The sequence below is a fragment of the Rousettus aegyptiacus genome, unplaced genomic scaffold (genome assembly GCF_014176215.1).
Source record: "Rousettus aegyptiacus isolate mRouAeg1 unplaced genomic scaffold, mRouAeg1.p scaffold_m13_p_2, whole genome shotgun sequence".
In the NCBI taxonomy this organism is placed as follows: domain Eukaryota; kingdom Metazoa; phylum Chordata; class Mammalia; order Chiroptera; family Pteropodidae; genus Rousettus; species Rousettus aegyptiacus.
In genome coordinates this window covers 17792292-17818258 of record NW_023416295.1, presented here as the reverse complement: position 1 = coordinate 17818258, position 25967 = coordinate 17792292, and the positions used below count along the sequence as shown (strand labels likewise).

General features: G+C 33.9%; 1 protein-coding gene across 4 annotated transcripts in view; it reads left to right on the top strand.

Moving 5' to 3' along the window:
* The window catches only part of SPAG16 (sperm associated antigen 16), a 695163-nt gene that overhangs the window by 402197 nt on the left and 266999 nt on the right, over positions 1–25967 (top strand). For all 4 annotated transcript variants that reach the window (XM_016150047.2, XM_016150046.2, XM_016150049.2 and 1 more), the window contains one exon: positions 13341–13467. In XM_016150047.2, the coding sequence (XP_016005533.2) occupies positions 13341–13467 (127 nt within the window). The remainder of the gene's footprint in view (positions 1–13340; positions 13468–25967) is intronic.

Sequence of the window (25967 nt, the reverse complement as noted above, 5' to 3'; positions counted from 1 at the left end):
AATGAGCTAAAAAGTGACAGGCACAATCGCAAGCAGATCATGTTGGCTTGAAGCAAGCAGAGTTTGAGATGCTTCATCGCGTCATTTAAACAGAAGAGTATGCTCAGCATGTAACTAAGAGACAGCTTACAGGGAAAGACACTCTGCAGGTAACAGCTGCTCCTAACGTTCAAAGGACAGAATGTATAGGCCTATTTATTTATTTTTGCAATTTGTGAAGAAGCGATTGCCTGACATGAATCAGCCTTTTCAGACCCACTTTTATGAACAGGAAGCCTCAAGGTCAATAGCCCAATCACACAGTGCAGAAGATATTGCCATATTTATATGATTCAGTGAAGTAGCTAAAGTTATTTTAACAGGACTATTGTGACTGTGTCATTTGCATAAATATAAATAATGTGCTGATTATGATTTCTTTAAAAAATAGACATTTAAAACTAAGCACCCTAGAGCACTGCCCTGGAACCCTATCCTGTGATCTGTTTCTGTTCTGGAAATTGTACCCATATTGAGCCCAGTTCCAGATCTAGGCCATATAGCAGGAAAAATCCAACTTTAAGTGAAATAAATATTCCATAAGTATCTATTGCTTTTTAAAGAAAGATATTCTTAATAGGAAAACAGCGTTTTTGCTCATGAAATGTAGCTTTTGTTTAAGAAAAATGTTGAATCCAAACATAAAGTATTGTAAAGAAAAAAAATAGCATGTCTGTCTTTATTTAAATGCTGATAGTTTTAAATTCTTGACATGAGTAATTGGATTTGTCTTATGTGCATCTACCAAGGAATAAAATAGAGATCGTAAAATGTAAAGACATGATAGGACATATTTATAACCTCATAAAACAAACTGGCATTTTAATATCTTAATCTGGTCACTTTACTGTGTTTGTATGTGGGTCCTCCTACAAAATTCTGACCCTGATTTGAACACATCACATATGAGAGGTAAAAAGGGCATAGTAGATAAGGGTAAAAATGTCATTCTGTTTGTGATCCTTATCTTTAAGTTGGGGACAATCTATCAACACAACCAAGGTAATAATATATCTTTATAATCATCTGTACAATCCTGTAGAACCTTTCTAACAATATATTTATATCCTAACAAATCAATTTATGATGTACAAACAGCAGGTGGAAGTTAAGAGAAGTTAGTGCAATATGATGTTAAAGGAAAAGCATGTGTGTCTTTCTCAAACTTGGTTTAATATAGTGTTTACAGACGGTAGTTTTTTTTTAGAACATTAATTGGTTTAGTGTTTTTGTGATTTTATGGGGAAGAGGTTGAGTAGCCATCATGGTTGCAGTTAAGTGCACTGAATCTTAATATATAACTCATTGTAATAATGGTGAGGGACACACATTAGGTGACATATTTTAATGGAATGGTAAAGGAATGACTAGAAAAAGACCTTCAGTTTCAATATCAAAAGTAGAGGCCATTGAATAAATAAAATGGAGGCAAGAAAACAGATTCTTAAAATATCCTTTAAAATCTGCTATATCAAATCATTCCTATGATAGTTAACCCTTTCTGATCAACAGAATGATCAAAGTTTCATTCATTAGCTGCAGATCAGAATTGAGATCCTTATAGAAGTCAAGTCTCTTACAATCCACCTATTATTTAGATAAATATTTCAAAGAGAGAAAATAGTTTTCCTTAAGTTGTTTGAAAAACTAAGCTGTAAATAGAAAATAATTACTATTATTGTTATTGCTATTATTATTATTATTATTATTATTATTATTATTATTGAGTCTGCATCTATTCACTGAAATTGAGACAGAGCTGTCTGATTTGCTTGCATACAAATGGCTGCTTTTATTAAGTGACTTCTGTTTTAAATTTTGCTCTCCACATTACAGTTACAATATAAAGGAAATGAAATGAATATACTTTGTTTAAAGATATCAATGGAGTGAAATTATTTTCATACTCAAGAAAGATGTAAACACAGGCAATTAATTTGATCATACAGTTTAAGGGATATTACAAGGTCCTTTGTGACCCAGAATTTCTGTTTTCCTACCAGCTTACTATCTTGTTAGTTTATTTTCTTATTTAGAGTAAGACTCCTGCAATTAGAATAATTTTTCTTGGAAGAAGAATGAAGAAATAGCTTTATTGTGGTTTTTGTATGGTATTTATTATGATATTTAGAAGGTAACTATTAAATATACTCTTTGGTGGAATAGACCCAACAGAAATGGGAAGGGGGATGCTAGTTTAAAGGAAACCTTCTCATGCATCCTTCTCATTTCATTAGCGTGGTTTAATTTATCAAATTAGCTAGATGCTCACCAAAGCCTGACTTAAGAATTACGAGGTGAAAAAGCTACTAAGTGTAAATATGTGTTGGAAACAGCAGCACAAACCCTTAGGGAATTGGTGAGCAGCATGGGCTATTGTCAGCTGGGTTTACATGGAGGAAGAGCCCAGGGGAGGCCTCAAAGGAGCATAAGGGTGTCAGAAAAGCGGATCTAGGGTTTGTGAGGTTCATGGAGGTACTAATGTTGTAGCGTAGAAAAAACTGATTTCACCTCCTTGACTTCTCTCTCCCCCTGCCACGAATAACGTATAAGAAATTACTTTTAAATATGTGATGAATATATTTATAACCACTGAGTATGACTCTCTGTCCACAAATCAGAAGATGTGGAAGAAATACATATATATATATATATAATTTTATATATATATATAAAAAATTATATATATATATAAAATTATATATATATATAAATTTTTTTCCCTACAAGTCAAGATAATTTGATTTGAGTCTCTCATATGTCTAGCTGGAAATTCTAACAGGAATTCTCAATGCATTCCTTCCCTAGAATTGTGCCAATGATCTAGGGCCTTTTCCCCACTAATCATTAGGAGCCTTTCCTAGTCATATGTTATCACCTTACTGCTCAGTGTCTCAGCTTAATGCCCATGTCTGTTACCTTAGCATCATGCATGGACTATTTTGGACAAAGGGTGAGCCTTGGGCCTGAGACTAAGTCCCTCACAGGAATGCTGTGTTCTTTCCTCTAGGATCTGGCCACCTTTTCTAGGCACTGCAATGAGTGGTACAAAACTCCTCACAGAGCCCGAGAACCTTCCACATACCCTTGCCACTTCAAGGAAATCCCTCTCACTCTTTCTCCTTGTCTTTAAAAGCTCCCCAGCAGCTTTCTCTTCCTTTCAGAGATAACTAGCTTGAGCTTAGAATTTTACAAGAGATGAGAAATACATTTGTCCTCATGCAGTTTCTGCTGTCTATTCATCTAACATTCCAGGGTCAAGGGATCACAGAGGCTGTCTCTTCACAAGTGAGCGAGTAGGGGGAAAACACCAGGAGTATAATGTGGATCAATATTTCAACAAATTATACTGTCATAGAACAATAGCCACACTGGTAATAAAGAAATTCATTCCAAAATACAATTTTAAAATAAATACCGAATGACTAAATTCTGACAAAGAGTTTAGTCTGATGTTTGCATCATTCATGGAACTATTTCAGAGACATAGAAATTAAATCATATTTAAAACATTGTATTTAATGTGTTATACTTATTGAAAATAATAAAATTATACAAAATCAAGACTGTTGAGAAAATCTGGAATGTATGACCATTGTACTCAGTATAAAGAGATATCGAATCAAGACAGGTATAAAGCCACTGAATGCCTCACTTAAAATGGTAATGAGAGTAAAGTAATGAGGAAGCTCTTCCACCAAAGCTATTCCCAAGCTACGTATCCTTTCTATTTTTGACTTCTTAAAAAATGTTTTTATGCATTTATATTCTTGTTTGGTGGGTAGAAAACTCTGGGGTCTAGAAAAAAAAGGAGAGGATAAACAGGAAAGTTGGATTGATTGAGAAAAATGACATGTATTTAAACTGTGTTTACGTCGTCCAGTATTTTCATTTCTAGGGAGAACATTCATAAAGAAATGTATCCTGACTTAGGAAGTTCAAGCTGGGTTTAATTGCATTCCTTCTCGAGTTTCACGTAACCCCTGCCAATGATCCCCATCTTTTATCCTTGCTTTCAGTTGTTATAGAATTTATTAAAGAATAAGGAGGAAAGGAAATAGGAAGGCACACCAGGGACAGACGAATGAGAGTGTACAGACAGTTCCATACCATTTATCTTGAGATGCTGAAAATGACTCTATCTGAAATATTACTATAACAGTTTTTTTTTCCCCAACTCAGAAGGGTTAGATATATATAGCAGAAAGAGAGAGACAATGGGGAACTAAGATTTCTAATAAAAACTTTCATTTCACCGTTTTGCATCAGTTCACTCTGGGCAGATGATGGCAGCAACAATGGGATAAGTAAAGTCGTGAGGACCATTCTATACTAGACATGCTATGGCAGAACTGGAGGCCCCTGATAGGCTTAAAATATTTTCCAACATTTTCTTTAGCCATGGTTCTGTTCTTATTCAAACATTTGAAAATGCTCATTTTTACTGACATTTTAAAGCGACAGTAGAAAAATGGGGCCACAGATTGATACCATCAAGGATTGTGACATAGGATTTATCAATTCAATTCTTTTAAGAAGGTTTCATTCCTTAAGAAAGCTTGTGAATTAAGATTAGATGTTTAGGCTGGCAGGATTCTAGTTTTAGATGAGTAGATTAGAAACAAAAAATAAAACACTAAAATATTGGCACTTTCCACAGTTCATTCAGGGGTAATTAATTATTGGATCATTTGTGTTATTCATACAATTCTTTCTTTTTTAAGTTAATTGAAATCCACATAAAGCTAAGTAAGTGCATTTTTTAAATAATATACTCAGTATTTTAATATAAAATCCAAAGAGAAGGATGTTGGATCGAGGGTTAGGAATTTGGAAGTAATGGTGTCCTCAGGGCTTGTATAACTCTAGGCAGGGCTGATGGGTGGGAGGATACAAGAACAAAAATAATCAAGCAAATTTCACCTTGTAATTGGTGCTATGAAGGAAACAAACAGGATATGACAGATGGGAACCGTGACTCCATTTAGTTTTCCACCTCTTTATGGTCAAAAGGCTGAATTTGTTGTTGTTGTTGTTGTTAAGTTTATTGTGGTAATGTTTGTTAATACAATTATAATTTTCGGGTGTACATTATAATTTTACATCCATATATTCTAATGTGCGATTATCACCCAAAGTCCAGTTTCCTTCAGCTACCATATATTTGATCCCCTTTGCCCACTTCACCCTCCCCCTACTCACCATTATTTTACCCCCTTTACCCCGTCTACCTCTCCCCTCCTATTTCACCCCCTATCCTCTGGTAATCACTAGTCTATAGTCCATGTCCATGAGTCTCTGTTTGTCTGGTTCATTTGTTACTTTTAGGTTTATTCCACATATAAGTGACATCACGTGATTTTCTACTTTTTCAGTCTGGCTTATTTCGCTTAGCATAATTATCTCGAGTTCCATTCATGTTGTTGCAAATGGCAGTATTTCATCTCTTCTTATGGCTGAGTAATATTCCATTGTATATATGTGCCACAACTTCTTTAGCCAATCATCTATCACAGGACACTTTGGTTGCTTCCATCTTCTGGCCACTGTAAATAATGCTGCTATGAACATCATTGTGCAAACATCTTTTCGGATATGTGTTTTCAAGAAAAGACTGAATTTTGGATGAAAGCTCTGAGCATGAGGGAGTACCCAGATTAAAATTTCTTTTTTTTTTTTTTCCCAGCAACCCAGTCCCCGGGTAATCCGAGGATTTCCCCCCTCATTTTAACTCTGTTTTCTCTCCTTTCTGATTTGCTTGCTGGGCTCCTTACTCTCCTAGAACCAAGCTACTATGGTAACAGATCTTGCCTTATGTCATTAACTTTTCCTACTCCTGATATCTGGTTTCTGACTAAAATCTTTTTCAGAGAGTTGACATAGAAAGGAAAATAGCTATAAGATTTAAATATGTCAGTGCAGCTTCTTGTGAGCATATTATATTAAAATCCTTTGTAGAAAGAAAATTGAATAGAATATTTCAGAAGTGGTTTTTTTTTTTGATTTAAAGAACTCAATGATACATCTATTGATCAATTTACAGTTAACAATGAAGTTGATTGCAGTTATCTTTAAAGTTAATTTATCTCCTATTTTGTTTAAAGCTTTATTTTCAAGAAAGATGTTTCGACCCTGTTGATTATTTTTGTGTGTAAAAAATAAGACATGAAATGGTTACTTGATGATTTTTAAATCACAGAATTTTTAGAATCAAAAGTTTTTTTCAAAAACTCATCTAACTGCAGAACATAAAAAGCAGCACCATATGATTGAAGCATATGAGCTTTCACTCTTTTTCACTCAGGTCTGAGGTTCAGGCAAATGAGGGACTGGCTTTCATCGTTTCACATCATAAGGCACAGGTTCTAAAGCATAGGTAACCATTTTATTTAGTCTATTAACTTCAGACACTCAGACAATGAGAGTAAACTCAGCAATGTGACATTTCACTTCTATCACTTTCTCTCCTTTATAATAATAATAATAATCAGGGAAATAATATTTTACATCAGTTTAGTAGATACAAAATTACCTAGAAGCTATGGATGGCAGATAACAAACCTATGCTCTGAAGCTAAAGGAAGAGTTGGGGTATTAGTGAAGAAATAGTTTGCTATTGTATTCTTAAAAACTGAGGTGCACTTATTATGAGCCACTGTATCAAATATGCTGGGTTAAATAATAAAAAAAGAAAAAGAAATAAAATAAGGGATGCAAAGGAAACTCTACTTAATGTGTGACAGGAGTGATCAGATGATAAATGTGATTTTTAAAGAAATCTTAAATTTGAAAGGTAAATAAATTCTGTCTAAGAATATTACCATCAGGCAGTGGTGTGCTTATAAACCCACTCACAGAAAAATAAAACCCCCATGTCTAGTGTTTGCCAGTTTCCATGGTATAAATTCTCCCACGACGACAAATTTCTGATTGCCCAGGTGAAGTCACTAAATACGGAATTGGGGAGAGGTGTGTACCATTGTCTTATAAGCCAGCATGAACTGACTACAGTGTACCACTATGTCAGACACCATAACATTTATTTTACCTAAATTTAAAGATGTTTCTAATTCATAAAAATCTGTCTATTTGGTACTGTGTGAAGCTGGGCTAACCTAAATTAATTTTCTAGATAATGAATGTTTCACCTCAAGCACTGAAATATTTTAAATAGTATTATTTCTTAAAGAAAATCTCCATGAAATATATTGCATTCTTCTGCCTGAAGAACATAATTTCATCAATGATTTGATGACCCAAAGTATTCAGCTGACACTGTATTGTGCTGTGCAATGAGGAGGATAGTGTAGATAGTGGTTAAAAGTCCATGGTCATAAGCCAACTGGGCAAAACACGCTGCCTTCATCATTAACTACTTGTGTAATACTAAGCCAGTTACCTGGATTCTGTATATAATTTTTTTAATCTGTAAACTGGAGAAATTATAAGTGCATTTGGTTCTTGTTATTTAAGATAGTTATGTTTATAAAGGAACTGCAAATACTAACTTGGTGAATACAAAATCATTGTTCATAAGAGAAACACAGGGCTGGTTTCCTGTAAGTTCATTCATTATTTGATCAATACATGAATTTGTTTTGCGTGTGTGTTTCTGTTTAAAAACACCTTACTTAATACATATTGTTGGTTAATTAACATGAACTCACAACCAATAGCGCTATAGCTCATGCATGAACAAAGCTCATCTAGCACATGTATTTTATCCGAAAGTCACATAAGCCTCTTGCTCTTAGGAACACTAGATTATACTACACACCTGACGCCATTTTAAACAGCAAAATCACTAAAATCAACACCAAAAGCACAAAAATATGAAAAATGTGGCGCTAAATAGACGACAAAAAAGAACACTGATTATAGTACGAGACTTGAAACAAGAGGGCAGAGCTTTACCTAGTTTGACCTCAGCAGGGAATATGTGCCTCGGGTAACTCTGATATTTTGCCACACTGTACACGGCCACATCTGGGAATGACTACAAAAGCATTGATTTGGGGGTTATAAATGAATGTTAGCAAGTAGGCAGTTCACATCTATGGAATCTGCAAATAATGGGAGCCAAGTGTAATTCAAGGAATTGCTAGTGTAGCAGCTTAAATTACAACGTTAAATGTAGGGACCATCGAAGTATAAAGAGCGATTTTAATTTGTCCCAGGTTGCCATTTCAGTATTTGGTCTGTTTTATTTATTTATTTTTTTCCATTTCCAAGTTTACTGCAATTCACTCAACTTCCACGTTTTCTCACTTTTATCAGTGTGCACCCCTCCAACCTCCTAAGCCCTCTCTGCCCCACACTCTTTGCAAAAACAATTCAGTTGAGTATTTAACAAGTCTGAGTGAGGAGTTGAGGGTACTCTCAATGAGTCCTCAGATCTATTACAGTTATTTTATTTACCTACCTTTGGCTTTTATTCCCAACATCCTGGCTGTGTTCCAGGTATTTGAGGTTACCAGGAACCCGCCCTTTATGTACATGAGTTTGATTACCATTTGGGGATTATGTAATGCTCAGATTGTATGTGTATTGTCAAGGGTTTTGGCCAAGAACTTTTCTTCCTTGTGCAGAAGCTGTGATATATTTGTCATCATACCTAGATGAGATGCTCAGACCACATTTATTATTTCACAACAGATTATGGTGAACTTTAAGACAGGGTTTGTAGCAGAATCCCTAGTAGAATTTATTTAAATATGACTTCTTCCAGTAAGCATTCAATTGAATTCCATGGTCACACACATACACAAAATAAACTATTTTATTAACTTTTGAAGTCAAAATTTGGGTGTCACTCGAGGACTCCGCCTTGCCGAGGTGAAAATTCTGGTGAGTTTTTAAAATAGCTTATGGATAAACTTGGAAAAATAAACCAAGAAATAGGTGGAATCCCTCACTGAATTTGGGTATTATGAATTACAATATAAGGATTTAAATGAGTTTCACTTATGTTTATATTAGGTTCTTAGATTTAGATTCCATAAAGAATTTTTATTTTAGATGAACCCCATAATAAATTTTATCATTTTACATTTGCTCAATTATATAAATACTATTCAAAATTCAGGTCTTACTGTGCTTAGTAAGATAATGAATTCCAATTTGCTCTTTCAAAACAAGGATAGTTTTGGTCCTTTTCTGTATATTTATTCAAAAATACATTACTTTTGCCTTTTTGTAAGTGCTCCATAATTCTCTAAACCACATTTTGTTTATCTGTAAATTCATACAAGCCAGAAGTTTTAAAGATACAATTTAATATCCAATATTAATAGTGTTAAAACAAACACATTAAAAATAAAAAAATAAAATAAAACCCCTAAAATCGAATGCCTCAGAAAGGAAAACTATGTGTTATAATGATGTCCTCTTATGAGTTAAGATATGTATGGAAAATACATTTTAAATGAAAATGTAACCGTTCTAGAAAAATAGCTTTGTTTTACAGTAAACTGAAAGTTCAGAGAAATATTTGTCATTCAGTTACTAGAATAGTAAATTAAATCAAAGTGGCAAGGAAAGAGAATAGAGGAGACAAAGGGAAATAAAGGAAAAAAGTAGGAGATACATTAAGAAAAGACCTATGGCTTTAGTGAACCACTCCCTGCAAGAACGGTAGGAAAACAGCAGACAGGGCGACAGAGAGAAAATTGCATCAGGCTTCAGTGTTTATGTTTTTGATGGAAATGTACAAATCATTTCCATTCCTTACAGTGCTGTCATGCTCCATCACTTTAGTCCATTTTCACCTTGCAAAGGAATTCTGAATGGGGCTTCTTTCTCTGGCAGCTAATTAATCTCTCACAAGCCTGCTCTTGCAGCTTGTCTGCCTGGCATGCCCCACACCTTAAGCCAGCGACTCCTGAGCAGATTTCTTTCCCCTTGTGCTGTTCTTTCTTCCCTTAAGCTATACGAAGTCCCATCTTTTCCTTTGCATTTGGGAAGCTTCGTGAGCTTTAATATATCATCAAGAAATTGCTTCCTCTACCTCACCACCATAAATAAATAAACTCCCAAATAATTGAATTGTGTTTTAATGACAACAGACAAAGCCCGAGTACTAATTGTGAATGTGCACTATTTCTTACGAATATTGCACAAAATATGTAAAGACACACTTTACTAGATTATACATTTGTATTTGCTAGATCTTCATTGTTCTAAAATAGATATAATACTGTAGTATTTGCCTTAAAAGTGCTACCAAATTTTGCAAATAGACCTCCTTTAGTTTACTGGCAAATACTGTGTATAAATAAATTTTTAAGGTAAGATCATAATTCTTCATAGGTTGAAATGCTTCAATTAAAACATAATAAAAATCATTTTCAGGCTCGTTCTACTTAATAAATACAGCCTTTTACAAGTTACTACTAATCAACTACTAACAAATAGTAATGCTTAATTTTGTCACAGGTGGTACTATATTTCAATACTATCTCATAGATTAGAAATATTAACCATACTTTAATTTTCCTGATGCTGTTCTGTTGACTGAAAAATAATATATACTAGGTTTTTTGTCACCAAAAGGATTCATTCAGAAAAAAGAAAGGGTTGCAACCAAGAGTGTGCAGATATGGCAAGCCATGTGCAAGTCTGGCCTGCATGCCAAGATGTAGGGGTATTTATATAAGGGTAAAGGAATTTAATGGAAGGGGAAGGTAGAACCATAGAGCTTTATTATAAACATAGAGTTCTTCCTATATGGTTATTGAGCATAAGGTTCTTGAAATTACACAGAGCTGAGAACTTCCATAAGCCATAGCTCCTCCCATAGACCCTTCCAACTGATTAGGTATATATATACATATATATATATATGTATATATATGTATGTATATGTATATATATATTACATTTTCTACCTCTTCACATATGTAGTAATTATTTAAAAATTATATGTTGGACATTATTAATAACAAATCATAGGGAATCTGTATTAGATGGTCTTTCTATAAAAGGTAGTGAATTCTGTTTTAGCAATCAGTTTAATTATAGGCAAATCTCTTTCTTTTTCCCTTTAGACTTTGCTTTATTCTTCAGTAAGACAAATCTACGTTGATTTTGAACTTAGTTTGTAAACTTGACTCTTACTTCTACAGTAGGGCCTTTCTGCAGTCCCAGCAGAAAATCAGTGCTCAGTGAGTTCTTTTTACTCTGGTTAGAATTGAAGTCCAACGTTTTCCAGCAGTGTCTGGTCTCTGGTATCAACCGCAGAGCAAGAAATCTCTTCTATATCTTATGGAATCTTTCTTTGTAGAAGTGCCATCTAGACCTTGGCCAACAATTCACAGTGAATCCCCACACAAACTACTGCCATACCCAGTGCAGCTCCCTTTTCTCAGGTACTCTGCACTGTAAATTTCAGGCATGTCAGCAGCCCAGACTTCTCAATGCCCCTTGGATCAATGAGGCTTTGGTTCTACTGGGGTTCTACCACTACAGCTGATAGCAGGAAGTGCTTCTAAGCAGAAAGACAAGGAGGTCATGGAGCTTATGTTTTTTCCTTCACTCAAGGATTACCATATTGTTCAGTGCCAGAAAACAGTTCCTTTATATAATTTGTGTAATTTTGTGATTGTTTATGTTAGGAGGAGAAGTACGGTAATGGTTACTCTATCATGGTTAGAAGCAGAAACCAATTTTTATTGTTAGATAAAGGAAGATTGACAGGGGTGAGGCAGGTGGAGGGCGGTAAGGGGGTTAAGAGCACTTACAGTTACTACAGAGCCGGTGGCTCAAGGAATTTTTCAATAAGCTACAACTATACTTTAAAATACAAAACAATGGAGGAGAGTTGAACTGCAGGGATCAAATCAGTAACACACTTGGTGTGATGTCTTTGTGGAAGACAACAGATGGTTAGAAATTATGGTAACCTGAGTTTGGTTTTCCTCATTTTGCCATTAATCTTTAGCAAATAGCTATCCCCATATAAAGGTAAGTCATAATAAAAAGGAACCAGAACTGATGAAAAACTGCAGAAAGGGAAGAATAAGTGAATATAAACCTGATTCCACTGAAGAACATACAGTGCATAAGAAATTACCTAAGTAATGTTATCAATAATTCAGACAAAAAGTGAACTATATAGATGCCTTACCAATGTACTGTATACTCGAAACTAATTTGAATAAATAAATTTAAGGAAAAAAAACAGGAAAAAATTGATTGCATATTGAAATGATAAGATTTTGGATATATTGGGTTAAATAAAACAAATTATAAAAATTAAAAAGTACTGTACCAATTAAAGTTTAAGTAACTGGTTATCAGAAATGTACTTATATTGACTCATCTGTTCACAGCATTATTCATTACCCTACTTCTCTACTCTTTTTCTATTTCTAAAATATATTTATAAATAAAATTAATTAAAAGCAATCAAATATTACTAATGAGGAGTGTAACCACTCTCTGTATACACTGTTCCATCAGGAAAGAGCCCTTATATATAATGGAAAAAGGCAAAAACACAGCTGTCTTCCTTTCTCAGTTATTTCTAAATGTTTAGATTAGTGGTTCTCAAACTTCAGCCTGCATCAGAATCACATGGAGAACTTATTAAATAAAACACATATTGTTAGGCCTCAACCCCAGAGTTTCTGATTCGGTGGATTTAGGATGAGTCTCAAGAGTTTGTATTTTGACATGTTCCCAAGTGATGCTGATGCTGCTGGCCTGGGTAAAACCCTTTGAGAATCATTGGTTTAGATTTTCATCCCTAAAGGCAAACTATAATCACCAAGAGGAGATGTTAATTCACACTAATGCTCAGGCTTCATCTCAGACCAATTGAAATAGAATGTCTGGCGCTTGAGGCTAAATATGGGCCAAATGTATCTTAGGGGATTGTAATAAGCAGCCAAAGCTAAGGAAAAAAGAGAGAGAGAAAAAAAAAACAGAATGACTGAAAGAAGTTTATTGGATCTTAACGCAATCATGAAATGTTTTCTTTTCTCAGCATATTCCTTTATTAGATAGGAACAATCTTGATGTTGTCTTTCATAATGAGGAACAAATGAGATAGTATAAAGATGGTTTTGCCAAGTGACATTATAACTTAAAGGTAATTTAAATTTAGTCAGTTTTTTGCTACTAAATTTATATATAAGGTAGTCATAGAATTTTCCTTTTAAAATGTTCTTATACATTTTTACCATTTATAAAATGACTTTATGCTTTAGATATTTAAATTATCTTTATTAGCATTGTATAGACATAGGAAACATTTAGATGCTAACTCCCGAAACTTTAACTCTTAATTTCTCCCTATACAGTGAAAGATGCAGATGTACTTTGTATGGACATAAAGATTCTGTGAACAGCATTGAGTTTTTTCCCTGTTCCAACACTCTTCTCACAAGTTCTGCAGATAAGTCTCTATCTGTGTGGGACGCAAGAACGGTAAGCATTTCGTTGACAGCTTTTCCAGGTTTTAATAAGCCTGGTCACTCTAGTTACTCTTTAGGTAGTGGGTACAACTTATAAAGTACTTGTGCAAGGGCAGGTAGGTAAACGAATAGTAGTAAGTTTTTATTTACAAGATCCTGTCAATGTACTAGTATCTATTCTGCCTCCTAAATGTGAGGACTATGAAAATAATAACTTTATTAAACATTAATTTAATAATTTATTGAAATAGAAACTCTGCTGGTGCAGTGGATATGAAAGAGAAACTCACAGTGCCTCTCCTTAAGTGTAAATAGGTAAGGAAGGAGACAAAAGAGATTATTTTGATACAGTGAGGTATGTGTCAAAATGGAAGAATATACAAGGTACAAGGGAAAAGCAAGAAAGAGAACCCTCATCTGCTTGGAGAAGTATGGACGGCTTCCACAGCCATGAGGCGTGAGGTTTCAATGGCATATTCTGGAAGCAATGATATGTGTGAATAGAGCTTGAGGAAGAAGGAAAAAAATGACAGGCAGGAGTTTACAGACGAACAAGGACAAGATTATGAAGTATCTGGTTGAAGTTTTATACTGCTTTGGAGGGGAACATAATAAAATTTGCTTTTTAGATAGATTGATGGTAGGATAAGGAAATCAGTCTCCTTGAGGAGACTAATACAGCAAGTGAAGGGCAGGTGAGAATTTGAACTAGGAGATTATGACACTAAAGAGCACCGAATGGGTTAAAGATAGGAGGTTTAACTATCAGAATCCGAAGTGATCGTAGGTGGATTGTGGGAGGAAATGGGATTTAGGGTGACCTGTTCCAGTTTGTCTAGGTTTGAGGGTTTTCCTGGGGCATGGGATTTTCAGTGCTGAAACTAGACAGTCCTGGATTATTGTGGCTCCTAGAGTGATTTCGATGTGAAGAAATGGAAGTTGAAAGTGGGAAATACATTTTCAAACAGTTTGGCTATAAAGATGAAGAGGAGAATGGCTGTAGCTCTAGGGTCAAAGAAGGTCTCCTCCCTTTTTCAGATAGGAGACAACATGTTTATTTGGTTAGGGGTAAGAGCAGGGGTAGAGAAAGAGGTTGAAGATGCAGGAAAGAGAAGAAATAATAGACTTCTAGAGCATGGATTCTAGTAATTTGAGGAATGCCAAGATATTCAAAGCAGGGTTCACGTATTCATTCCTACCAATGGTAGATGAGAATAATCAAGAAAACTAGGACTCCAGGAGACTTTACAAAAAGGATAAAATAGCCATAGTATCAAGTTCCTGGGTCAGTAAAGATAATGCAAGTTGTAATTTGCCTCATTTATCTTCCCATATATATGATTGACATTAATAAAGGAATATGATGATGACATAGTGATGGTGTAAACAGGTGAACAGGGACACAAGATCAGTATGGGCGGGGGCTATTTAGTCCTCTGAGGCAAATTTATTTAGGATGAATAGAGAACAAGCAGTCTTCAGATTCACATATTATAGAAAATGCTAATAATAGAGGTCCAAGTGCCTTAGGTGCCAACTTCACGTGTTGCTGAGCTTCTGAGGAAGCAGAAATGAAGGGGGCATTGTGGGAAAAGCATGTCAAAAGCATGTCAGATGTTACTTAAGAGTAAAATCAGAATGGTTAGGTGTGGGGTACAAAGGTCCCACAGCTTCCTCCTTGTTTTAAAATAACAGACCCTAATGCAGTGGAGTTCATGTCTGCTAATGGAGCATCAATGGAAAAGCAAGATTTCAATGCATTTAGTCCAAAAACTTAGATGTGAAGTACATATAAAAGCAATTGGTAAAGGAAAACCCATAGAGAAAATATTAATTTAGCAGTGACCTAAATTTGATGTTCATTTTCTCTTGATTTCAGTTTTTCCTTGTCTCTCAAAGTGCTGTAACTGAGTGTTCTCAGAAAGCGTGTCTCTCATTTATTTTCTCTGATGTGAAAAGCTGAAACCCTAATGCTTGGAAGTAAAACTGCTCTTATTAAGAGAAGTTGCCTCTCATATAGCTGCCTTAAATGCATGGAGTTATTTATTGACAGTGACCTTCCTACCTGATATTGCAAGCTCTCTGTATACTGTTTTTATTCTCTAAGAGCAGGAGAAAAGAGGGATTCAGCACTGCACAGGGCCTTTAGCACACAGTAGCATAGCATATGGATTGAATGAATGTGCGTCAAAGGGTTGTACACCCCACAAGTATTAATTGATGTAAATATATAGAATTGGTTTAACGGCAAATTAAATTTTATATTATTAACATCGCTATTATAATATCATTGGTATATATGCTAGTTTTATATTCATTAGTACTAGGAAAAGAGCTCTAAAATATTTTGGCATAAATGAAATGTTATTCATAAATAATGATAACCACATCAATGATAAGAAATAAAGTTCATTTAATTTATTTTCTGAAAATATTTTCAAATCGGTTGGTAAAAATATATATATTTAAATTGGTGTCTATATAATATAGAATTAGTATGTAAAACAAAGGAATATTCACTTAAGTTCTTAATAATTAGACATTGCAAGGTATTAACTAAAATATTCCTATAAAATTCTATAAATAATGTATCACAACAACTCTAGAATCAACAGAGTAATTTCACGAAAGTTGTATTAGGCACTTCTAGTGATTTTGTTTTAGATTTACCACATTTATGTAAGACCCAAGACAAAAAACTTTGAAATAACCAGATTTTTAAAAATTCATATTACAGTTTTTGAAAGGTACATGTTATATATTTTATATAATATGAAATTATTAGCTCCTTTATATCCCAGTGGTACATGAAGGAATTAAAAATAAAATAATGTTTGCAGTTTAGTATTATGAGATATTGAAAAGAGTAACCAGGATAGCTATAGTTCTATATAACAGTAAAAACTGAACAACATGTTGATACGAATGATATTATTTGATTTGTGATATCAATTATATTCATAGTACACTGATCTTTATAACTTTAAGTTACATTAATTCCTTAATAAATGATAAGCTGTCAGATTACACTAAAGTCTGAACCTAAAAGGAGATGAAGGACTTTCTTCCCCTCTTAGTAAAACAAGAACAAGTACATTTTGTCACCTTAATGTGACCAATTAGTATTGAAACATCCTCTAAAATATTTTTTGATGAAACATGAAAATGACCAGTGGATTATATTCCTATAAATTAGTTTTAAACTTCTTTCTCCCATTCCCAAACATATACTAGTCTTAAATCATTAAGCTAACCTAACAGCTTATTGTCAAAGATGATGTATGTTCAGACCTCTTAGTCAGTCGCTAAGTCAACTGGACATATCAGCTCTGAATTTTGTGAGAGATGAGGAGAGGGATATAAATCTCTGTAATTACCAAATAGAGGTTATTAAATAGCTTGCAGTTTGGAAATTCATGAAATCACTCTATTTTATAAGACTACATGTAGAGTATTTTTCCTCAAAGTTATGAAACAGACCCTCCACCCTCAATTTTATATTATTATTTTATGGCCTCCAATTTTTTGTGGCTTCTCACTGCAAAATTAGAATAGTGTTAAAATGACATTTCAGTGAAAAAAAAAAAGATGATTCAATATGCTTATATTTTCATTTTATTAAAATTGAAAAATGAGATTGTAATATTGCCAGAAAATATAATAATACAGGACATTTAATGGAAACTTATAATGCCCTCTCAAAAAGCGAGAAGAAAAATCCCAACATACATCAATGATTTGGAAGCCCATTTAAAATAAATACAATGAGATTATTAGTCATTCAAAAGTCCAATGAAAATGTTAAGCCTTTTGATGTTTTTTAAAAAAGAGTGTGCTCACAGTACAGTAAAATATAGAATAGGATGAGTAATACATCTGTGAGTTGTTCAGAGCTGGGTTAGCAATGGTCAAAGTTGCTGATATTTTTTGTCTCTTGTGATGAATCAGACACAGAGAGTTCATGGCCTGAACTGCCTTTGGTGGCTGTGTTTTGCTTGCTCCCTAGACTAATGGTAGGCTCTTGTCCAGTATACGGTGTTTTCCTGACATAGCTTTAGCCAAAATCCAGTCACTCATCACTGTGAGTTCCTATAAAGTGGAGAAACTAAGAACTCACCAAAAAAGTTAAACTCTTGGGTTCTGCCTGGTGCTTACGCCATTGTTGGCCCTATAGTTCAGCTTGCACCTTGCAGAGGCTTATTTTTTTCCCAAGGTGAGATTTGGTGGACTCCCAGAGGAGCCTGGCATTATTCAAAAGCCAGAATGTGAAAACAAAGACAAAACTTTTATCTTCTCCCTCTAGGTTTTATCCCTCAGCCAAGTTCAATTTAGTAATAATTGCTGAAGATCTTTGAGCCAGGCAATATTCTGGCTTCTGGATTGTTGACTGTGACAGAGTTCCTTCCTTCTGAGCAAATCGTCTATTAAGGAGCAGACATAAAGATAAATTATCTTAATATAATGTAGTAATTATTATATACTTGGTATAAATATGCCTTTGGCTTTTTGTGCCAAAGCTTACTCTTCCAAGAGGTGATTTTAACACTTATTTAATACCTACTACGTGCCTTGCTTAACTGTAACATCTATCTAATGCTTACTGAAATTATCATTGTTATCTATCTTAGGAATTGAAAAAGCAAAGACTTAGAAGAGAAAAATAAGTTGCCCAAATGGCTAGTGACAGAATCAGGAAGCAAGCCGACCCTCCACCCTCAATTTTATATTATTATTTTATAGCCTCCAATTTTTTGTGGCTTCTCACTGCAAAATTAGAATAGTGTTAAAATGACATTTCAGTGAAAAAAAAAAAGATGATTCAATATGCTTATATTTTCAAAAATTTTAACACTGTAATTAAATAATTCGCAAGTTGGATCTATGTTTGTATTTAGCAATTGTCAGAGCTGCAAATGGTCCCTTGCAAAGGTATCTAAAGGGAAATCTAAAGGGAAAAGTGTATCATGGTCTATAGCTATCAATTAGATACCAGATCATCAAATGCATCCCAATTGTGCAAAGGCATTTTTGTTGAAATTTTGCTAGGCATTTCTTTCCTCCTGGGGTTGATCTGTTGGTCTTGTAAACCATTCAGAAGTTTTCAAATATTTTAAAACAAAGTAGAAAATTCTGTCCCTACATTTTTTAAAGAATCTGATTCAAGAGCTTTTAAAGGTGATTGCCTTTACATAGGTTTGGCAGAGAAAACACTTTCAAACAACTGTTATCAAATGTTCTGTAGAGCAAATTTCTTTTAAAAATGGTTCCTTTTTTATTCACTTGTTCAAATGTCACCTTTACTTTGATGGGATGATTAACTGTATTATTATTTTCAAAAATATCTGCTTATAGCACATGGTTGACAAATGTTTGTCATCACATAAAATGTCAACAAATTAGGATTACTTGTGTTTTGAGGGATAAAAAGCATAACTCATCTTTAAGGTCAACTTTCCAAAAAAAGTGCTTTGCTAAACTATAACAGTGAAATTCTGCGGTAGTATGAAACATTTTCTTGGTTACTCTCTGATTTATTACAAAAGATTGTGAAGTCGTAATCATCAAAGGACTAGTTTGCATACAATTAACCATCTTGAAATAATCCAGCGTATGGCCATGCTACCCTCAACAAGGCCGATCTTGTCTGATCTCAGAAACTAAGCAGGGTCAGGTGTGGTTAGTACTTGGATAGACCACCTAAGAAGACCAGGTGCTGTAGGCATTAAACAATGACCAAAAAAAAGGAAATATCCAGTCTTTCAAATTGCAAGAATACATTGCAATACTTGAATAAATCCTCACTGCATTGTTTTCCAGATATTGTGATGCAGCTTGCTTTGGAGATCTTGATTCAACGACCTTTATATTGCACAAACACTATGCAAACACTCTCCCTCACTAAGTAAATGTCAGCTACCATCAGTTATTAAACACACTTAAGCCCTAACTATGTGAAATTAACCAATATATACAATGATCTTTCTTTTGAAAACCTTCCCTTTTGCTATTTCTTCTACCTCACATACCTTTTCTGCCTTCAACTTGTGAGTTTGCTTCTATTCTTAAAGACTTACATCACGTTCCCTATATGCTCTCCATGTTTGCACTTCTAGATTAGATATCCCAAGAGGCAACCAAGGAAACTATACCACATGGAATTTTACTAACGTTTTAGTAAAGTACTTAAAATATTCAACTTGATAAATAATTATTTTTTTCACAAAAAGACAAGCCTTACCAACTTGGTAACTAACTTTTTGCATGTAATAACTAAGAGCTTCAATACTGTGGTATAAACAGATGTGTTTGAAAAATAAATGTACTTAACTGTTTCCATTCAATCCTGGGTTTATATCTCATATTAACTTATATTTATATCAGACACTAAAGCACAGTAATGGTGTACAGCTATTTTATCTGAATTCAAAACCAAATTCTAGTGCTTATGAGTAGTGTGGTCTTGGCATGAATTGTCTAAAATCTTTGTATTTCAATTTTCTCATTTGTAAAATGCAGATAGTAGTAGTACCTGTATAAGAGTGCGATACAATTAAATGATTAATCATATAAAGTGCTGAGAAAATTGATACATATAAGAATGTATTTTCTAGCAGCTACCATATCATATTAGAGTTGTTTGCCTACTAATATTTTCTCTATCATGAAACTCTGAGCTTTCTTCTCTAATTTCATAATGGTTTGCATAATAGCTGCTCAATAGATATTGAAGAAAGGAAGGGAGAGTCCCTAAATCAGATGTTTTCCTTTTTATGTAGAAAAGCATTTTATCTGAGAAAATGCACTGTTCCTAAAAATTAAAAATAAATATTTTTGATATGAAATAAAATGATCATATGTTAAATAAATCAATTCAATGTAAGATTTTAAAACATTGTTATTTAACCCAAAAAATGTTGCATTTCTTTATATATCTCATACACATCACATAAAATTTTTGCACATGTATCACAAATACCATCATTCTTTACAATTGATATAAGTAGTATTACAGTTGCCAGCAGTGGAAAGACTAGATTTTTGTACCTGGGCATGTCAGGCTTTGAAAAAATGTAATATTTCAATGGCATCAAAATCTATATTCTTTTACTTCTATATGCTATTTCTATTTTAACATGATGTTAAATTAAATCTGATTGTCAAAATGCATTTGTAAGCATCTGTCCCTGACTGACACCGGGTTTGATGCTGTTCCAAATAAAATAGAAACCCTCTACGTCTAAATCCACTTCATCACCTAGCCTCCTTTATCATTGTTACGTTCTTAGGGAAGAGTAAAGATTAACGTATGGTGAAACATGATTATTTAGTTTAAAATCCATAGATATCACCTTTTTAGATGTGGTAGAATCTAGATCTAGTCTCTTGGCAAAGTAAATATTGGGGCTATTTGAATTGAACATGATATAGGATCATCGTGGAAGAATACTGAGGATACCTATGATAGAATGTGTTTGACCTAAAGGAAACCCAGTGCACTGTCTTCAGCCCTTTCTACCTTGAGTATAGTATAGGGAATGTATAGACTTTAAAATCAGATAGAATAGAGTTTGAATACAGATATAGCTTGTTTTACGTCCTAATTGTGTGTAGTAAGGCATGATATTTAATACCTGTAAAGTTCAGCATTCTTTTTTTTAATGGAAATTAAATCACAGTGTTAATACTGGGAGTATGTATTTAGAAGTCAAAAAAGAAGTCATTCATCCCTTTAATGGTAGATGAGAATGCTAGTGGCAAGTCTTTTCATTGTTTATAGTTCCGTCTCTTTAGGGTGGGTTAAATGACACTTAACGAAATCGAACAATTCCATTGTAGATAGCTTCACCCAGTGTTTTGTCTGTTGCTGTCACTTTAAAGATCTCAGTGACCGTAATTCATTGCATCAATTTGCAGTTCCATTTTTCATATGTGTTTATTTGACCTGTATTCCTTGTAGTCCCCTAATTTTAGTTCGACATATAGAAATTATTTAGGAATGATCTTGTCATTTGTTATTTATTCTTCTATACATTCAACCCATTAATGCTTCATTAGTAGTGACTTGGCAACACTTTAAGATAGTCTTAACTTTGAATTCATTGTGGCATTATACGTTAATTATAATCTTTAGGTACCATTGACAAAACTAGAAATTAAGTACAGCATTGTTGGCAAGTGTTTCTGGCATCCCATGGTGGTTTTTATTAGTGTGAGGTAAAACTCCATCTCTTGTTATGTAGCTCCACAGCACTAGAAAATTATTAATTAAAATACATTTCAAATGGATAATTATGAATACTTCATATACTCGTTTTTTCACCATTAATTATACTCAAGCCTTTTATTCAATAAAGAAAACATTGAAAAAGAAGACAAGCTACCTTGCATACACTCATTATATAGCAGAGTCCCTGGATTCTTAGTAAACTGAAGTAAAATCAGATACATATTTGTGACAATTTTGTGTTTAAAGGCAAAAAAAAAAATCTCAAGTTTAGTCATATGAAAAAATGAAATTATAAATTGGTGTAAAAGATATGGAAATGAATGTATTGCTTTGACTACCTAGTATCTAAGAAATATTCTCATTTGGGGGGAAAACCAACAATATTCATATGAAACTTGGTGGGAGACAGGCTGAACAGGTCTGGGGTTTTTCGTTTGTTTGTTTGCTTGGTTTGTTAGTTAGTTGGTTTGCTTTTATGGTTTCCGGGAACTTAGTATAGGGTCATGCCTACCTAGAACTGTGAACTGGGGAGAGTAACGCAAAGACAGAAGATCAGGCAGAAATTATTTGTGATTACAGTGTTATTAAACTAAAATTTACCAAAGATAGTGTCCTGATGAGACAGTTCCTATCAGAGATTTGACAATGTTTGCTGTTACTTAGTTTTCATGGGTTATTGGATTTTTTTCCCAAACCTTCTAAAAAATTTTTTCTATTTTTTTGGTAGAAGGTGATAGCTAGCAAATATGTTATTGGATATATACTCTCATTCTCATTATCAGTGTACCATAGATGCATTAGAATGAAGTATCCTGATGTAACATTGTTCACTTGGACAATCTCTTACTAATGGATGTTTATATTGTGTATTATGTATTTGATGCTCTAAACCAGACTATAGAAAACATCCTTGCAGGTGCCTTTTTTTCATACCTGTCAATTCATTTTATTGAGATATATTTATAGGTTTTTAAAAAACACTTAAATAAATCTTATTTACAAAGGCTCTATAAAATGTCGATCATACCTAATTGTACTCCCTCAAGCGTTTCAGTAGTGCACACATTTTTCCACACTCTTGTCACTTAGTTTTTGTCAATTAGATAAATTAAAATTATCTTATCAATCTTTTAATATAGAATTATATAATTATTAATATTGTTGAAATGTTTTATGTATTCTTTAAACATACTTTTCATATGCATGCTACTATTAACATTAGATTCTATGTAATCTTTAATCGACATTTAAGTTATTTGACATAGAGTTTTGGACAATTTTTTAAAAAACTTAGTTTGGTTATCTGGTTTATTTTTTAAAATTCAAACTACTTGAATGCTTTCATTGAATTTCAATTATTTTATTTTTTCTCTCTTTCTCTTGGGAAATTAGTGCTTCTTGAAATTTATTGTGATTCTTTTAATGATATAATTCATGATCGTTTTCTTTTAGTTCACTAATTATATATATTTCAAATTTTATTATGTACATGTACATTATATATATAAATATATACAGTTATATATAATACATATTATATATAAAATTTATATATATAATGTATAAATATATATATATATTTGTTACAATATTAGCCTCCAGTTTCCCTACTTTCTTCTCAGTTGTTTTCTGTGATTTTCAGCATCTATTGGTGGCTGGATGACAGTGTGAGATCTGGGGAAGCTAGCACACTATTGTACTTAAAACATTCCATTTCAGTTCTCAGATTATACCAAACTAGTGATGTCTTTGCCATATTTTCTGTATTCTCTGAGATTTGCCATATCCGATTGTAGGAAAATAGTGGTAAGTTTGCGAGGAAGATAAAATAGAATGTGAAGTATAGAATGCCAGAGAGAGAATTAGTATGTTATATATCTTGCCTCAGCTCATGGGATTTGAGCCACACTACTGTCACTCTGCTAGTTCACAGAGGCCACAGGACTTGGGGTCAGTGGGCAGATGGTGGGGCATGTAGAAAATGTTTTCTCTGCCTTTTCACAATCAATCACTACTCCATGAAGCTAAACTATAGCCTGTCATGTGCTAGTGCCTGAAAAAGATTCTCAGCTCAGCAAAATTAACAATTAGGTTGTTCATCAGTATTTTAATGTTTTTGCATGCTTTGTCTCTTTCTGCATCTTTGTGGATACTACATATATCCTAATAATCCTAGCACAATTTTATATCAAGTGCCTTAAACCAAGATTTTAAATTTAATGTGCATTTCATAAAATTTAAATGTTAATTAAATTGATATGTTATTTAATATTAATCTGCTACTGACTATAATTCAATTAGGCATTGAATGCCTAATATGCAGTAGGCACTATTCTAAGTCTTTAGATATAATAATTTTTTTAAAAAGAAAAAATAAAAATCCTTGCCTTTGAGGAGATTTTTGTCAAGAAAGACAGATGAAAAAATAAATCAGATGAATAGTATGTTAGACGATAATACATGTTATAGAGGAAAACAATCAAGGAAATAAGAGAAAAAGTGTTTGGCTGATGAGGAAGAAGGACACTTCAATTGTAATTAAAATAAAATTTGAAATTTTCACAAAGGCCTAAAGAAGGGAACCCTTTAGGTATCTGGGGGAAGTGTTCCAGAGGGAAAAAACACAACTATAAAATCTGTAGGATAGGAGCATGACCAGTGTGTATTTGAGGAACAAACAGAGAGTAATGAGTGGATGAGTGAAGGGAAGAGCAGTTGGAAAATATAAAATGAGGCCAGAGAGGAGTTGGTGGGTAGGAAGAGTGGGATCAAGTTCCATAGTCTTGTAGGTCATTTTGATGATTTCGCCCTTTGCTTGGGGTCATGTCGGAAGATATTGGAGAGTTTTGAGCAAAGGAATGACTACCTTTTATCAGTCCACAGTTTAGAATGAGGAGGAACAATGGTGGAAGAAAAATCATGTGTAGCTATTGTAACCCATTTATGCAAGCGACGACAGTAGCTTGATTGGAATGAGAGCAGAGAGGAGATGGTTAAAGAAAAGAAAACACACACACACACACACACACACGAAAAAGAAAGAATGTGGAGATGAGTACATTAACAGGGGCAGGGGCTTGGAAAATGTGGAATTGCCCCCAAACAAGACTCACTCAAGCTTAACTGTAAGCCCTTACCTACTAATCTGACCTTCAAAAGGAAGCAGATTGCTCAGTCACACAGAAAGGTAAAACAAAAGTAAGACACACATAAGTATAAGACATTTATTTTTATTATTTTGGTATCGTGTATTGGCCTTGAAAATAATCATTGTTAATTTGTGTATTCTTTTATATGTATTACATAAAGAAATGCTGGTGTTTTGGTGCCATATTAATGAATTAGAGTTCATCTAAAATTAAATAAATAAAGCACAGATATCTACTTATGACTTATACCTTTCAAGTGACTGCAACCTTATACGTGTTCACTGTAACAGCTCTGTGTTCAGAGATGATGCATATAATCTGGATCAGCCACAAAAATAAAGCTAGGAGACTGTAGCAGATGCTGTTGATACCTCACCCCATAGCCTTGTGTCTACCTGCAGCCTTGCTGGACAGGTCCCAGGGCTATCATCAACTTCCCACCTCAAGGGTTCACATCTGCATCTCTCAGAGATTTCCTTCCCTAAGGGTTTTCTTAGATGCCACAATTTACTAGGCTCAAGTGGAGAAAGTTAATGCCTTTGGGGACAGATGGAAGACAGGGATAAATAGTTTACCATCCCTGTCCTCCAGTTAGACAACTGTGAAGTATGTTTTATAAGGTTCCAATAGTGTCCTCAGTGGGTCCTAGTCCTGACTGCTCATAGTGTGCTCCTAGCACATCTTTTGTTGGCTTTTTCTCTTCTTTGTCTCACTTTTCTCACTCCCTTGCATGCCCTCATGGGTTCACCTCCCAAATAAATGACTTTGAAAGTATTTCTTTCCAGATATGTTTTAGGAAGTTTCCACACAAAGCCAGGCAAAGACCCTCGAATCAAGTCACTCATGTATGTCTGCTTGACAAAGAAAAAGGTCCAAGAATGTTCCATAGGAATTAAGCAAAGGTGATAAATGGCCCTTTTGGCCTTATTCTACCCTTCTCTGCCTTTATGACTCCCACTTTGTCTAGCATTACAGAAACAAAAGATCTTAAAGAGCTTCAGAGCTTCTTACGTTCCCCTACCAAATGTACTGTTAGTGTAAGCACGTATTTTACAAATGGTGAATCTGATGCTGCTTTCATAATTAATCATTTTTGTCAATAGTCGCAAGTGAACCCAGCCTTGAAATGCAGAATGA